Source organism: Suncus etruscus, chromosome 5, assembly GCF_024139225.1.
Source record: "Suncus etruscus isolate mSunEtr1 chromosome 5, mSunEtr1.pri.cur, whole genome shotgun sequence".
Classification (NCBI taxonomy): Eukaryota; Metazoa; Chordata; class Mammalia; order Eulipotyphla; family Soricidae; genus Suncus; species Suncus etruscus.
The window spans coordinates 16,965,814-16,982,954 of record NC_064852.1 but is presented as its reverse complement, the minus strand read 5'-3'; the positions used below and the strand labels follow the sequence as shown (position 1 = coordinate 16,982,954).

The following is a 17,141-nucleotide window of genomic DNA, read 5'->3' as shown; positions in this document are numbered from 1 at the left end:
GCACGCGCAGACGCACGCGCACGCGCACCAACGGCGCCCCGCCGCCAACCGTCCGCCGCCATGTTTCCGTGGGGCACGAAGGCCGGGCGGCCATCTTTGAGTTGGGCAGAGCTAAGCCCACCCCCGTCCTCTTCCTGTGGGGTTCTGACCCTAAAGAAGCGACAGGGGAGCACATACCCCTGACTGAGAAGAAGACTGTGCCTTTTCTTTTTTCTGTCCCCCTGGGGTTCGCGCTCGAGGGCGTCCGACGGCTGAGAGGAGAAACTAGAACAGCGGCCCCCGTTCCCACTTCACTTCCGGGTCATCCGTCCCTAGGAGGTCGCCCAGCTGCTCTGGCTCCGCCCCGCGCCAAGAACCCCGCCCCGTTTTGCTTTGGCCACGCCCCGCCTCGAGCTCTGGCCACGCCCCACGTTATGCTCTGGCCACGCCCACGATGCTGCTTGACTCCGTCTCGCCTCTCGCTCTAGTTTAGCCCAAGCCCCGCCCACAAAACCGCTTGCCCCTGGCCCCGCCCCTAGCTCTAGCCCCGCCCCACGCTATGTCCAGGCTCAGCCCTCGATGCGGCTTGGCCCCGCCCCGCCCCTAGCTCTTCTAGCCCAACATCCGAAGCTATGTCCTGGCCCCGCCCACTATGCGGCTTGGCCCCGTCCCACCTCTAGCTCTAGTCCAACCCTGTTCGAAGCTGTGTCCTGGCCCCGCCCATCATCTTGCTTGCCCCCGCCCCTAGCACTAGCCCTGGTCCCGCCCCGCGCTGCGAGCTAGCCCCGCCCCTCTCCTAGCTCTAGCCCAATCCCGCCTCATGCTATATTATGGCCCCGCCCATTATCCTGATTGGCACCGCCCCTAGCTATAGACCTGACTTCTGGCCCCGCCTCACCTTTCGCTTTAGCCCAATCCCGCCTCACGCTATGTCCTGGCCCCGCCCATCATCCTGCTTGGTTCCGCCCCCGGCTCTAGCCCCGGCCCCGCCCCGAGCCCCGGGAGAGCCTCCAGGGCAGCAACAACCCCGAGGCCCCGCCTCCAGCGTCACCTCCCCCGGGGCGGCCACCCCGACACTGCCCGGGTGGGCGCGGGGCCACTCGACCTGCTGGCGTCCTGCCGTGACTCGGACACTTGGCCCGGAGGCTCTAGCGAGCACCCACCGACCACAGGACTTTGCCCAGCGCCAGGGGTGGAGCGGACCGTCCGGGCGGCGTCCCCAGGCTGGCCATAAACATGTTGGCCTTCGCAGCCAGGACGGCGGTGAGTACACGATCGAGCAGCGGGGACCGGGCACCCGGGGGACATGCAGGGCGGCCAGGCCAAGAAGAAGGGGCCACCCCACGGTGCCTGGAGGCTTTGGGGCCTGCAGTTGCCAAGGTGGGGTACACGCAGAGGGCCACCCCCAAATCTGGGGGTTGACAGAGGAGGAAACTGAGTCTCAAGGACAGAAGCAGGATGAAACCCCCCAAGAGAGCTGGAAGGGACATCAGGGCCACAGGCAGCTCCCCCCACTACCCTACCCTACCCGCCCCCCCGACTTAGGTTCATAGGACAGGGACTAGGGAACTGGGCAGGAGGTGTAGACAGCAGCCATCTGACTCACATTAGCTAGCACTTCCCTCTCAGCCTAAGCCTGACTGTCCAGCCGGACACAGTTCCTGTTCCAGATGACCCGGCCTGCTAGGGCTGACTTAAATAAAGCTCACAGGCCTGCCTGAAGGGTTCTCCTAGGCAGCCAGGGAGACACTGGGCAGAGAGACACAGAGGTGGAGTGACTCCCAAAGTTTACAGAACTGAGACAAGAGTGTACAGTGTACTCGAGTGTTTGCCTTATTGCACTTGGCCAGTCCAGATTCCATCTCTAGCATCCTCAACCCATATGGGCCCCCGAGCCCCTGTCAAGTGTAATTCCTGAGCATAGAACTAGGCGTAAATCCTGAGCACTGCCGGATGTGGGTACACACACACACACACACACACACACACACACACACACACACACACACACACACACAAAGAAGAAAGTTTGTAGAACTGACCCCATTGGCCTCTGGGCAGCCTGGAGCTAAAAGATGCTGCCTGATGTGGGATCTTTCCTGCTGTTTTGAGCATATCTCTGCTTGTATCTCCCTTTGCCTGAGCCAAGAAGCAGGTTCCAACAGGAAAGTTTCTGGCCCAGAGGGACTAAGAGCTCTGTCCACACATCCACAAGTTCATCCCGACACCTCGGGTGCCACCTGCCCCCCTTCTCCACCCTCACAGCCTCACAGGCTGTTTGCATCACACACCTAGAGGTCACCTCTCCAGGACCCTCCAGGCAGCCCAATCGCTGAGCCAATACAACAACTGAGGCCAGGGGCCAGAGAGATAGCACTGCGGTAGGGCATTTGCCTTGCTTGCAACTGACCCAGGAGGGATCAGGTGGTTTGATTCCCAGCATCCCATATGGGCCCCCAGTCTGCCAGGGGTGATTTCTGGGTGTGGTTCCAACAACCAATCAATGAATTAATCAATCAATCAATGCAGTTTAAAACAAAAACAAGGGGCAGAGAGACAGCATGGAGGTAGGGGTTTTGCCTTGCATGCAGAAGGACAGTAGTTCAAATCCCAGCATCCCATATGGTCCCCTGAGCCTGCCAGGAGTAACCCCTGAGCGCTGCCAGGTGTGACCCCCCCAAAAAAAAATCTGAGGCCTGGAGAGAGGCAGAATTTCCTGGATCTGCTCTCAGATCCAGCCCAATAGCAACCATACCAATGGCTCTTGAGTTTGTCCAGTGCCTGAGTCATCTGGGCTTGGCTAAAGGAATCTCCGTGTCAGAGCACTGGCAAGAGGAGGATCCTGAGTGCTGTCCCCCTCTAGAGTTCCCAGGGCATGGAGGTAGTCACTACTGGTTCCCTGTCCTCAAGCCTGTGATGGAACCTCATGGCCCCTGCAGCCTCTGATCTCCAAGTCCTTTATGGGCAAACATACACATGCTGACAGGTGGATTTCTTTTTTCATGAGCTCTTGGCTGGCTTCCCTGGCATGAGGCCCTCCTGGCAGGTCCAGGAGTGTTTCCTGGGGTGATTCTCACCCAGATCCCCTTGCTGTTCATTAGCTACCTGAACCCCCTTTCCTCTGCTCCTGGAAGCTAGGTGCCTGGATAGGGTCAGAAGATAACTTCCCCTCCATGTAGTCCCCTCCCACACACATAGCCCTCTCCTAGCCAGCACCGCCTCGGCCAACTGTCCCCCTGAACTTTGCCTCTTTTCTCTTTCCAGCCAGGGCAAGCGGCTATGTCTTACTAGGTGCCCGGCTGGGTAGCACAGTTAGGGCTTTAGCGCCCGGCCCAAGGCAGACAGACAGGGCTCTGAGCCATGGAAGACGGGCAAAAGGAGCAGGTACGCATCGCCGCAGCCTTGCTTGCTGGCCCTTTGCCACCACTTCATGGGCCCTCCTGTCTCTCTGCCCGTCTGCAGGGCCTCCTCTCGCCACCTCTCGCCTCTCTCTGCCTGCAGCACTACCTCAAGCCCCTTACCCTCTTGCCTCACCCCACCATCACCAGAGACCTACTTGGCAAAGACCTACGTGCCCAGAGGCGCTGCCAGCCAGCATCCCCTCTCGCACCCAGGCTCTCCTTCAAAGCAGCTCCACTTCCCTTTGGATTTCTCAACCCGGGCATGGCGGGCAGGGTAGGGGTGGTGGGTGGGGAGGAGGAGGTAGTGGCCTGGACTGGGGTTGGGGAGGAGCTGCAACTCACTACTGTGCAGAGCAAGAAAGGCAGGGCACCCACACACCCCGCCCCGTGTCCTGGACAGGTGAGAGGTGCCCTCCAAGTGCTCTGCCCACCCCCAGCCAGGTGCCAACTGCTCAGGTCAGTGGCCTCAACCCCTCCTCTCCCCTCCCCTGGCAATGGAAACACCTCCTGCTCCAGAGCTTGGAAACCTGGTAGGCACCACCCCAGAGGCAGTCTCCGACCTCAGGGCTAGGCACATAAGTGCCCGAGACGCCAGCTGGGCCCTGCCAGTGGCTCCATGAACAAGGTGCTGTACTACCTACAGGTGAGACCGCCCGGCCTCCTCAAGCCCAGGGCCCTCATGAAGACCGTCAGCCGCTTCAAGGCCCACCAGGACTCTCTGCCTCGCCTGCCTGTGCCCCCTCTGCAACAGTCCCTGGACCACTACCTCAAGGCTCTCCAGCCCATTGTAAGCCAGGAGGAATGGGCCCAGACCAAACAGCTGGTGGAGGAGTTCCAGACATCTGGGGGTGTCGGGGAGCGTCTGCAGAAGGGGCTGGAGTGCCGTGCCAAGAAGTCAGAGAACTGGGTGAGTGTGGAAGGCGCTGGCCACCCTAAGTGGGGTGGTGGTGGAGGGGATGCTCAAAGAAGGCAGTAGTGCAGGTTTCCTGGGACTCAGCTGGGGAAAGAGACAGAGGTTCTGGGTCCAGGGGTGTGTGGTCCCTAGCTCCCCATCTAGAACGTTCCAGCCCTTGCTGTGGCTGGCATATGCTTACTCACCTGTGCCTCAGGGGCCCGGCACTCACCTGGCAGAGGAGGGGAGCCAAGAGCACAGAGGCAGGTTACAGGTGAAATGGGAACAGCAAAGAATCCAGGGTGGGGCTGCCAGGAGGCTCCCTGACTCTGTCTGGGTGGACTGACACTCGTGGAGATGGCCCCGCCTGGCCAAGTCAGAGACAGACCGAGGGAGGAGGGGCGGCTGGCTGTGGGGGTGTAGGGTCCATGGGTTCCCGTGGGAGAATGCATCTACACACCAGTCCTGGCCTCACACCGAACTCGAGAAGCAAGTTGCTGGTGTGGGGACACAGATAGCAGGCAGGGGGTGTGGTGGGGTGGGGTGGGGAGTTCTCACTCTCACCCTTGCCTCCTGGGAGGTGAAGCCCAGAGAGAGGTTGGATCCCCTTGTGTTGTCTGTCATTATTTAGGCATCCCAGGGGACTGCGCTGTGTCTCTGGGCTGCACCCCACTTTGCTTTCAGTATCTGTTATGTTTGGTCTTATGATAACACCTGGACTCTGTGCCTGGCTCTGTGGCTCAGTGTTCAGTGCTGGTGGTGCCAGAGCCGATGAGGTGGTTTGTCAAGCTTGAGTCCCTAATTTTTCTCCTGAAGGACACTTCTTTTTTTGGGGGGGCGGGAGGGGCCACACCCGTTTGATGCTCAGGGGTTACTACTGACTAAGCACTCAGAAATCGCCCCTGGCTTGGGGGGACCATATGGGACGCCGGGGGATCGAACCGTGGTCCTTCCTTGGCTAGCGCTTGCAAGGCAGACACCTTACCTCTAGCGCCATCTCACCGGCCCCAGGACACTTCTTTTTTTTTTTTTTTTTCTTTTTTTTTTTTTTTTAGTTTTTGGGCCACACCCGGTGTTGCTCAGGGGTTACTCCTGGCTGTCTGCTCAGAAATAGCTCCTGGCAGGCACGGGGGACCATATGGGACACCGGGATTCGAACCAACCATCTTAGGTCCTGGATCGGCTGCTTGCAAGGCAAACACCACTGTGCTATCTCTCCGGGCCCAGGACACATCTTTTTTAAGTTAGGTTTTTTTTGTTTGTTTGGTTTTTTTTTTTGGGGGGGGGAGCCACATCTGGCAGTGCTCAGGGCTGATTTCTAGATTTGTGCTTAGATATCATTCCTGGCAGGCATAGGGGACCTCATGGGATGCCAGGGATTAAACCTGGGTTGGACACCTGCAAGACAAAGGTCTTCTCCCTTGTGCTGTCTCACTCTGGCCCTGCAGACGCTTCATTTTTAAACTGTGAAGTGCAGGGCAGAGGCTTGTTGTGCAGGTGACAAAATGCATTTTGAAGCCCTGAGCTGGCTCCCAGCACCAGCAAAATCCAGGCTTGATCTTATTTTATTCCTGGTTTGGGGCCACGCCCACCGGTGCTCAGGGCTGGCTCCTGGCTCACTCGGTGCTCAGGGATCACCCCTGATGAGACTTGCGGAGTGTAGAAGATGCCGAGGATCAAACCTGGGGCATGTAAGTCAAGTGCCTTAACCCCTGAACCATCTCTCCAGCCCCTTATTTGATTTGATTTTGCTTGATTTATTATTTACAGGCTTGGGCTCTTTGTAGCTCATGTTTTTTTTTTTTTTTTTTGGGCCACACCCGGCGATGCTCAGGGGTGACTCCTGGCTTTCTGCTCAGAAATAGCTCCTGGCAGGCATGGGGGACCATATGGGACACGGGGATTCGAACCAACCACCTTTGGTCCTGGATCGGCTGCTTGCAAGGCAAACACCGCTGTGTTATCTCTCTGGGCCCCGTAGCTCATGTTTGAGGGACCTTGTGATGCCTGAGCTGGAGCCAGGCTCTGCCCCAGGAGGCCCGTGCTCCCAGCCCTTTGAATTCTCACCCCAGTGCTCCCCTCCCCCAAACTCCAGATTCTGACCCCTGCTCCTTTATGTACATCTGTGCTCCTTTCTGTGCATTTGTGAGCCCAGAAACTCCCACAGAACCGACCATCCTGTGTTGAAGAATCCCAGCCAGGCCTACCCCCTTTCCGCATACTTTTAGGGTGTTTGTATTTTATTTTGCTTGTGGCCCACACCTGGAGATGCTTGGGGCTCACTCCTAGCTCTGCACTCAGGAATCATTCCTGGTGATGCTCAGGGAACCCTCTGGGATGCTGGGGATCAGAAAACCTGCAAGACAAGTGCCCTCCCCACTGTACTATGGCTCTAGCCCCAATTCTTAGGGTTCAGGCCACAAGTTCCTGGTAAAACAGCTGCAGTATTTCCCCTGTCAAACACAACATTGGCTGTCAAGGATGGGCTGCAGGGGCCGGAGCCCCATGCTGGTCTGGCTGACTCAGGGACAGAGTTGGGCAAAGATTGACACATGTGGGGGTGCAGGGAAGGTCTCCTGGAGAGAGGGGCTCCCACTGCTAGGCAGAGGCAGCCAGGCCACCCTTTGAGGCACTGGGTGCTGTCCCCCCAGGCTCCCTGGCTCTACATGGTAGGGTGTTTGAGCCTTGTTGGGCTCTGTGTAGCCCCCAGAGATGCCAGGGGCATCAGGCAGACCCGGTCCATGGTCCTCCATGGGCCAAATGAGGTGAACCCCCAAACTTCCTTCCTCCTTTCCTTCCTTTCATCCCTTCTCTCTTTTCCTCCTTTTCCTTCCCTCTTTCTCTCCTTTCCCTTCTTCCTTCCCTTCCTTCTTTCCTCCTGCCCCCCTCCTTTCTCTCTCTCTCCCTCCTCCTCTCCTTCCTCCGTCCCTGCCAGCTTCTTCTTCTTTCATTCAGGCCACTACAGGACACAAGTCCACACTCCATCCTTCCCATCTTTTCTCCTCTCACCGTTTTTTTCTTGGCATCATGACCACTTCCTCCATGTTGTTCATGCTCACGGCTGGTTTCCAAGGGGAAGATAACGGGGTGACTGGGCAAGGAAGTCCTGGATCAGAGCGTCCCCTGTGGGAGTCTGCACTGTACAGTGAGGTGAGAGTCCCTGCTGGGTGCCAAGATGCCCCCCCACTCACAGTCTGGCCCTCCCACAGCTGTCTGAGTGGTGGCTGAAGACGGCCTATCTCCAGTACCGCCAGCCTGTAGTCATCTACTCCAACCCCGGCCTCCTCTTGCCCAAGCAAGACTTTGTGGATCTGCAGGGTCAGCTGCGGTGAGTCCCCCGGAGAGGGGTGGGAACCCTCTTCCCCCAAGTCCAGCAGCCTCGGAAGGCATGTGTCAGGCCTGGAGTAATAGCATAGCAGAGAGGGCATTTGCCTTGTAAGCAGCCAACCCAGGTTCCATCCCAGGTACCCCCACATGGTTCCCCAAGCCTGCCAGGCATGATTCCTGAGCACAAAGCCAGGAGTAACCCCTGAGCACCGCTTGGTGTGGCCCCAAAAACAAAAGTCAAAAATAGGAAGGCATGTGTTTCAGAGAGGGAAACTGAGGCTCGGCTCCGAGAAGGGGTGGAAAGCAGGTTCCATAGCAGGTTCCAAATGAGGTGAAGCCACCCAATGCCGGGACTGTCCTCTTCCACCTACCAGGCCACAGAGTGGATGAGCCATCAGCTCCCCTCTCTCCCTCTGGCCCCAGGGCGACCTTTGTACACACTTGCCTTTCCCACATTCGGCCTCGTCCCGTGCCCTGGCCTTGGTTCCGTCTGACAAGTGACAAAAATACCCATGCCTGGGCCTGGCTCTCCCGAAGGGCACTGGGCGCTGTGCCCCAGGGCCACCTGCCTCTCTTAAAGGAGCCGGGCCCTGGGAGGTGAAGCCCTTGTTGGGGATCAGGGGCCTCCCTGGCATGACTTCCTCTTGGATGGTTAAGGGGGATCCCAGTGCAAGAGAGAGAGACTCCTATGCCCACATCTCAACTGCCTGCAGTCATAGTTTTGGGGCGGGGTGAACCCTTACAGATTCCAGGCTCTGGTTCTAGGGTGGATGGACCCACTAACCTGCCCCACTGTGAGAAAGACAGTGGGGCTCTGGAAGGCTGCCCTGAACTCCACAGGACTAGGATGCTGGGGCTTAAGGGGCTGAGCTGGGTGCCCCATCGCCAGCCTCCCCAGCCCCCCACCAATCCCATCCTCGCCATTTGCATCCCCAGGTTTGCTGCTAAACTCATCGAAGGGGTTTTGGACTTCAAGGTCATGATTGACAAGTGAGTGTCTCTGCTTAGGAATCGCCACAGCTGCTCGGGCCCCCACAAACCCTACCCCCACTCCAAGCCTCTCAGCTGTTTTCACTTCCCTATGGCCTCCTCAACTGCCCATCAGCTCTTTCCAGTCAGTCCCTGAGTCCCATTGTGGCTACACCCCATATTGTGACCCTGGATCGAGGCACCCTGACCCCTAGACTGTCTCTCGTGCTCCATTCGGGAGGGGGTGCCCTGAAGGTCTGGGGTTTGGGGGTCCTGTTCAGAGTGCAGTCCTTTGTTCCTGTGGAGTCCCCCATCATTCGGCTGGGTCATCCCCCTGTTCCCATGGGGTTTCCTCTCACTTGGCTGTCATCCCCCTGTTCTCACGGGGTCCCCAATCACCGGCCATCTGCTCCACAGTGAGACCCTGCCCGTGGAGCACCTGGGCGGCAAGCCATTATGCATGAACCAGTACTACCAGATCTTGTCATCCTGCCGCGTGCCAGGCCCCAAGCAGGACTCAGTGGTGAACTTTGGCCGAGACAAGAAGCCACCCACCCACATCACCGTGGTTCACAACTACCAGGTGGGAGCTGGCCCCCCACTTAGCGACCTCCCCAGCCCATTGCCTGAGTTAACCCCTCTGTGATCACACCCTGGGCCTCTCCCATGGGGTCCCCTACTACAGTCCATGATCTCCCTTTGTCCCTTGTCCCATCTCCATTCTCCTCCCACCGAGGCCCCACTTCAGTGGCTCCCCCAATTTATCCCCACACCCAGCGGGCCTCAGGGCTTCCCTGGTTCTCTGGGCTGGGTGGGCCACATGCCAAGCGATTGCCTTCACCCTGGTGCTCCTTTGGCCTCTCTCAGTTCTTCGAGCTGGAGGTGTACCACAGCGACGGCTCTCCGCTCACGACAGACCAGATCTTCGTACAGCTGGAGAAGATCTGGAATTCATCCCTGCAGACCAACAAGGAGCCGGTGGGCATCCTCACATCCAACCACCGCAACTCCTGGGCCAAGGCCTTCAACACCCTCACCAAAGGTACCCACCCAGACCCCCCCATGGGCTCCCATGCCTGCCAGGAGCAACTTCTGAGTGCAGAGCCTGGAGTAACCCCTGAGTGCCACCGTGTGTGGCCTAAAATCTAAACACCAAAAAAAGCAAAGGTATACTAGTTCAGATCTGTGGCATACTGATTTGGAATTTGTATATATTGTATATATTGTGAAAGGAATATAATGGACAGCATAGACCATAAAGAAAAAAAAAGGCAAAACAAAAAAGCCGAAGAGATTGCACAGCGGTAGCGCGTTTGCCTTGCATGTAGCCAACCCAGGAAGGATTGTGGTTCTAATCCCGGCACCCCATATGGTCTCCTGAGCCAGCCAGGAACGATTTCTGAGCACAAAACTAGGAGTAACCCCTGAGCGCCACTGGGTGTGACCCTCCGCCCCCTCCAAAAAGAAAAGCCAAGATACCAACCCCTTCGTGCTGGAGCTAGACCACTGTGGAAGGGGATTGGCTGTGCACTTGGCTGACCCTCTGGCATCCTCTAGGGTCCCCCAAACCCTGAGCACAGAACCAGAAGTCAGCCCTGAACATGGTGGGTGTGGCACAAAACATAACACCGCCACCCCTGCCTCCTCATTTCCAGGGGTCATTGTTCCAATGGGGCATGGCAGGGCTGTGGAGTGACCCTGGTTACCCACTACCCCATCTTTTATGGTTTCCCTGCAGACAAAGTGAACCGGGACTCTGTCCGCCGCATCCAGCAGAGCATCTTCATGGTGTGCCTGGACGCACCCATGCCGCGGGTCTCTGACCACACGTACCGCAGCCACGTAGCCGGCCAGATGCTGCACGGGGGTGGTGGGCACCTCAACAGCGGCAACCGCTGGTTCGACAAGACGCTACAGGTGAGCCCCCGCGGATGCACTCGAGGCCCCTGCACAGCCCATAAAGCAGGCGAGGCCTGCAGTGGGCTCGGTGGCGGCGGTAATTAGCCCACAGACCCGTCATTACCACCCGGCCTGGCCCAGATGCCGCTGTCTCACGCCCTCATGTCCGGCCCTGCACACAGCCAGATCACAGTGACTCCTGGGCTCTGCAGTGGGGGTGGTAGCACCCCGAGAGAGGCTCGCTCAGATAGAGGAGCCCAGGAGCTGTACCATTTGGCCAGCCCTCCCTCCATCCCATGCATTTACTGCCACTAATGCCAAGTGGAGTAGTAATGCCAAGTGCAGAGTTGATGCAGGGCCGGACTGGGGTCCCCTTCTTCCTTGCAGTTCATCGTAGCTGAGGATGGCTCCTGCGGGCTGGTCTATGAGCATGCGGCCGCCGAGGGGCCCCCCATCATCACCCTCGTGGACCACGTCATGGAGTTCACGTAAGTATGGCACCCTCTTGCCCCCCACTGTCCTGGTCCTGGAGACGGGAGATCCACAGGGCACAGGGAGGAGGCCCAACAAGGATGTGGGTCTGGGATCTGGCGATGCTTTCGGGCCCCATGTCAACCACAAGGCTGACACCAGGCTTTGTCCCTCAGGCAGGTTACCTTTGGCTGTACCAATGACGGGCTAGGGCACTTCGTAGGGAGGAAACTTCAAGGGCTGCCTGGGATGCCCCCTCCGGGCATTGTGGGTCCCCCACTCCCAATCCTCCAGACCTGTGAGCCTCAGTGTACACCAGTCCATGTTCCTCCCACACAGGAAGAAACCCGGGCAGGTACAGTCAGGGATGGTGCCCCTGCCTATGCCCAAGAAGCTGCGCTTCAACATCACGCCTGAGATCAAGAGTGATATCGAGAAGGCGAAGCAGAACCTCAGCATGTGAGCCTGGGCAGGGGGATTGAGGCTCAGGATCTGGGGGTGAGAGAACCTGGGGGGTACAGGGCCACTTCCTCTGAAGTGTGCCAGCCTTGCCAGCCACTCCTCTTGGGATCCGTCTCTGTGCTGGCAGTTCAGGCGCTATTCTCAGGCCTCCCAGGGATGGCAGGGCCCTGGGGTACCTGACCCTCATCCTTGACCTTGCCCATGACCTTCGCCCATAACCTTCACTCCTGACCTTCTCCCCCGACCCTCACTCTTGACCTTTGCCCCTGCCTCCCCCAGCATGATCCAAGACCTGGACATCACCACGCTGGTGTTCCCCCACTTTGGCAAAGATTTCCCAAAGTCCCAGAAACTGAGCCCCGACTCCTTCATTCAGATGGCGCTCCAGCTGGCCTACTACAGGTTTGGTGGACCCCCCAAGCCTGTCCTGCCCTGGAGGTTGGAGGAGAGGGGCAAGGAGTGTGGGGCAAGGGGCAAGGCCGGCTCAGCCCTATCTCCCAACAGGATCTATGGGCAGGCCTGTGCCACCTACGAGAGCGCGTCCCTGCGCATGTTCCACCTGGGCCGCACTGACACCATCCGCTCGGCCTCCATGGACTCACTGGCCTTTGTCCGGGCCATGGATGACGCCGGCACGACGGTAAGGGCCAAGGCTCAGCCTATCCTTTCTGCTTCCCCCATCAGCATACAGTCTTGCTGTATTTCCGCCCCAGGGAGGGGCTGGGCTGGGTGTGGGGGAGGCCCCCCCATGGCAGAGCCGAGTTCTTGGCACTGAGAGGAGAAGAGATGACAGCTCCCTGCCATGCCCTAACCCACTTTTTTTATTTGTTTGTTTTTTGGGGCACACCCAGAGGCACTCAGGGGTTACTCCTAGCTCTGTGCTCAGAAATCGCTCCTGGCAGGCTCAGGGTACCATATGGGATGCTGGGAATCGAACCAGAGTCCACCCTGGGTTGGCCACATGCAAGGCAAATGCCCTATCTCTCCAGTCCCCACTAACCCACTTAATTTTATTTGTCTTTTGGTTTGGGGGCCACACCTGGCTGTGCACTGGGGTAGTTCCTGGCTCTGCACTTAAGAATCATTCCAGTGCTCAAGGGAACCTGTGGGATGCTGGGGATCGAACCCAGGTTGACTGCATGCAAGGCAGTGCCCTTCCCGCGTGCTATGGCTCTGGTTCCCCAAACTCCCTCTTGTCATCACCCCACCAGGAGCAACAGAAGGTGGACCTGCTGCGGAAGGCCATACAGTCACATCGAGCCTACACGGACCGAGTAAGTGACTTTCCATCAGTGTCCATCCTGCAAGCTCACTGGACCCCAGCCCCAAGAGTCAGGGAAGAAGGGAGAACAAGGCACAGATGTGCCTGCCCCCCACCAGCTCCACCCTTCTGACATGGCCTGCATGACTGTCCCAAACTGGTGTTTAGCTCCAACACACCAGCAGATTTCCCAAGCTGGGACCAAGCCACCACCAACCCTTTTGAGTTTGGGGGTCACCCTCAATAGTGATCAGGGGTTGTTACTCCTGGCTCTGTGCTCAGGAATCACTCCTGGCAGGCTCAGGGAACCCTATGGGATGCTGGGGGTAGAACCTGGGCCAGCCATGTGCAAAGCAAGTGCTCTACCTGCTGTGCTCGGGGCCTGGGCCTTTCACCTACGCTATTCCCCAGTCCTTGGTCCTAACAGTCCCCGTACATGCATAGTTTTCCTTGCTTGGAGACAGAGCACTGGGAAAATACAGGCCACCTAGTGACTCTGTCCCCCTTTTCTCCCCTTCCTCCCACCAGGCTATCCATGGGGAGGCCTTCGACCGCCACCTCCTGGGCCTGAAGCTGCAGGCCATCGAGGACCTGGTGAGCATGCCTGACATCTTCATGGACACGTCCTACGCCATTGCCATGCACTTCAATCTCTCCACCAGCCAGGTGCGCACTGCCCAGGGACCCAGGGGAGGTGGTGGGCACCAGACCAGCTCATCGCAGGACGAAGAGCACAGCATAGGGCCAGGACTTGGCTGTGCCAACGTGGCAGCATAACTTATAACACGCCCATGGCCTGAGCAGAGGAGGTGTTGGCCAGGGGCTTCAAGAGTTCAGAGAAAGAGGGCCCGGAGAGATAGCACAGCGGCGTTTGCCTTGCAAGCAGCCGATCCAGGGCCAAAGGTGGTTGGTTCGAATCCCGGTGTCCCATATGGTCCCCCGTGCCTGCCAGGAGCTATTTCTGAGCAGACAGCCAGGAGTAACCCCTGAGCACTGCTGGGTGTGGCCCAAAAACCAAAAAAAAAAAAAAAAAAAAAGAGTTCAGGGAAAGGAAAAAAAAAAAGAGTTCAGGGGAGGGGCTGGAGAGATAGCATGGAGATAGGGTGTTTACCTTGCATGCAGAAGGATGGTGGTTTGAATCCCGGCATCCCATATGGTCCTCAAGCCTGCCAGGAGCAATTTCTGAGCGTAGAGTCAGGAGGAACCCCTGAGCACTGCCATATGTGACCCAAAAACCAAAAATAAATAAATAGGGGCTGGCGAGGTGACGCTAGAGGTGAGGTGTCTGCTTTGCAAGCCAAGGAAGGACCGTGGTTCGATCCTCCAGCGTCCCATATGGTCCCCCCAAGCCAGGGGCAATTTCTGAGCGATTAGCCAGGAGTAACCCCTGAGCATCAAACGGTGTGGTTCGAAAAACCAATAAATAAATAAATAAATAAATAAATAAATAAATAAATAAATAAATAAATAAATAAGAGTTCAGGGGAGATGAGGGGAGCCAGAGCGCCTGATGGGAAGAGAAACCAGTTTTATTCAGAACAAAGGAACATTTCCTGGGGCCCAATACAATCCAAAGGCCACTGTCCCTGAAGCCTCTGGGAACCTCCAGGAAGCTGGAAGCACCCAAGGAGACCATGATAATTCTAAGGGAAAGTGCTGGGGGGGGGGCATCAGGAGGAGGTAGCTGAAGCAACAGAACAGCAGCAAAGGCACTTACGTTGCTCATGACTGACCTGGGTTTAATCCGCAACATCCCATATGGTCACCTGAGTACCACCAGGAGTGATTCCTGAGCACAGAGCTAGGAGTAAATGCTGAGCACTACTGTGACCCCCAAACAAAACCAGGAGGGGCCAGAGCAACCTGGATTCTACTCCCGGCATCTGGGGGCCGGAGCGATCACACAGTGGCAGGGCATTTACCTTGCAAACAGTTGACCTGGGATGTCCCCTGAGCCTGCCAGGAGCAAATTCTGAGCGCAGAGCCAGGAGTAACCCCTGAGCACCACCAAAAAACCCAAGGGAAAAAAACATCTAGAAGGGATCAGAGAGTTCGCATACGGGTAAAGTTTGCCTTGCATATAGCCTACCTGGGTTTCATCCCCTGAACTCCACGAGTAGTAAAAAACCCTGAATACTGACTGGGTGTGGTCCCAAACAACAAATAAGCCCCCCTGAGAAGGTTAGGGAAGGTTTCCAGAGGGCGGTGCAGTCACTGGGGGAGGCGAAGGGGCGCACAGTAGAGCCCCAGTGGGAGGGTATATGGGTGTGCCAGCCAGGCTGGGGACTTGAGCCGGTGTTTATTCCCTTCCCTCCTAGGTCCCTTCCAAGACCGACTGTGTCATGTTCTTCGGGCCCGTGGTCCCGGATGGCTACGGTGTGTGTTATAATCCCCGGGAATCCCACATCAACTTCTCCGTGTCTGCTTACAACAGCTGCGCTGAGACCAGCGCCCAGCGCCTGGCGCAACATCTGGAACAGGCACTGCTGGACATGCGAGTACTGTTGCAACACCACCTGCAGGCCAAGCTCTGAGCCACGCACTGTGCCTGGCCCTGTGGCCAAACCAAGCACCTTTTGGGGTGTATCTAGCCCCAGCTCTGGCCACTGCGGGACCCCCATCCTGGGCCCAGCAGGACATCAGGCCCAGGCACCCAAGTGCCCGCCTCGTGAAAGCCTCCTGGAAGGTGAAGAGGCTCAGCCAGTCTCTGCAGAATGCCCACAAGGTATCGGCCATTAGTGGAGTTTAGCTGTGGACAGTCTCTGCCATGGATGCAGGCACACCGGGTCAGCACCCCCAACTTGCCCAGGACCTAAGGACAATGAACTGAAAGTAGAGGGTCCCTGGGCCTCTCCGGGCTGAGCACAGACTCCCCGAGTTCACTGCCCATCCTTGGAGGCAGTGGCTGAGGCGGCCCCTGCCCACAATTCCGGAACCATATTTGCTGTATGACTGTGACAGGAACAATCAAAGGAAAGTGGCGAAGAGGTTTTGGCTGAGAGGGCCACAGCTTGGTCTGGAGCTGCTGTGGGGAAGCGGGAGGATCCCTCCCGGGAAGCCGTGAGGTGAGATCTATCTTAGATAGGGTCTCCTATCTGTAAGCACCAGCGTTGACCCGACTACACCCAGTGAGCAGCAGGGCCAAGTGGGTGACTATAAAATAAAAATCAAAATCCATGAGCTGGTGAGACTGCTCCAGGCACTATTTCTTTTTTTCCTTTTTTATTAATTTTTGGGCCATACCCTGTGATGCTCAGGGATTACTTCTGCGCTCAGAAATCACTCCTGGCAGGCTCGGGACCTTATGGAATACCGGGAATCAAACCACCGTCCATTCTGTGTTGGCCAGTAGAAGGTAAATGCCTTACAGCTGTGCTATCGCTCTGGCCCCCATCCGGGCACTATTTCTCACCCCTTAGGGCAAACGGGCACAGGCAGCTGGGGGCAGGAGTGCTAGGGGGTGGGAGCATCCGTGGACACACACACATATACAGTACACAACAGGCATATACACAGATGGGGCCCATACACACGTACATGGATGCACGTACACACACATCTGGGCCCACACACAATACATGGGTACATGTGAACACAAACATGGGGTCCATGCACACATACATGGCTAGATATACAAAAACAGGGCCCACACACAGCACACATACACAGACCTGGGCCTACGGGACACACACAGTACACATAAACACAGACACTGCATACAGCCTAGGCACATCTGTACATACAAGCAGTGTTCACAGATACATGGAGCGCACACACATATGCATACAGACACACATGTGGCTACTCTGGCTCCTACACCTCTGCTCACCCAGGGACTCCCAGGCCCTGAGCCAACAGGGAAAAACTTTGCTGGCTTCTTTCCTTCTCGCTAAGCACCAGCAAGAGGAACCATCCTATCTGTTATCTGTGGCCAAAAGATCTTGTATTTCGGGGCCGGGAAGGTGGCGCTGGAGATAAGGTGTCTGCCTTGTAAGCGCTACCAAGGAACGGACCGCGGTTCGATCCCCCGGCGTCCCATATGGTCCCCCCAAGCCAGGGGTGATTTCTGAGCACATAGCCAGGAGTAACCCCTGAGTGTCAAACGGGTGTGGCCCAAAAACCAAAAAAAAAAAAAAGATCTTGTATTTCTATTTGTCACGAAACCCACAAGTTCAAGAGGACTTGGCCTTGACTCAGACCCAGTGTGTGGCCGGACACAGCCCAGTCTTCACTCTTTCTTGGCTCAGATGAGACCTGTCAGGGGAGAAAGCTGGGAGGTTCCCACGAGACGTGGGGAGGGGAGGTCCTGTGTAGGTGCTGTGGCCAGGACTAAGCTGCAGGGAGAGGAAGGAGTGAGAAGAGTGGAGGAAAGGGGGGCAGCAAAGGAGAAGGGCTGAGGGTCACTTCCTGCGGGCAAGGAGTGGTATGGGTGGGCCCCACCCCACCCAAAGGCTCCCCAGCCAGCCTCCTCCCTCCTTGC

General features: G+C 57.3%; 2 protein-coding genes across 2 annotated transcripts in view; one reads left to right on the top strand and one right to left on the bottom strand.

Moving 5' to 3' along the window:
* PTPA (protein phosphatase 2 phosphatase activator) overlaps positions 1–309 on the bottom strand; it is a 29,287-nt gene extending 28,978 nt beyond the window's left edge. Inside the window, exon 1 of the mRNA XM_049774068.1 lies at positions 178–309. The gene's annotated coding sequence lies outside the window, so the exon portion shown is untranslated. The remainder of the gene's footprint in view (positions 1–177) is intronic.
* Positions 310–1,005: 696 nt separating this feature from the next.
* Positions 1,006–15,849, top strand: CRAT (carnitine O-acetyltransferase). Its single transcript, XM_049774029.1, has 14 exons — positions 1,006–1,242; positions 4,024–4,287; positions 7,482–7,600; positions 8,536–8,589; positions 8,986–9,151; positions 9,436–9,610; positions 10,307–10,485; positions 10,855–10,955; positions 11,278–11,397; positions 11,680–11,802; positions 11,905–12,040; positions 12,612–12,674; positions 13,190–13,327; positions 14,980–15,849. Exons 1-14 carry the CDS (start codon positions 1,216–1,218, stop codon positions 15,193–15,195), a joined length of 1,881 nt encoding a protein of 626 aa, XP_049629986.1. The 5' UTR covers positions 1,006–1,215; the 3' UTR covers positions 15,196–15,849.
* Positions 15,850–17,141: the final 1,292 nt, after the last annotated feature.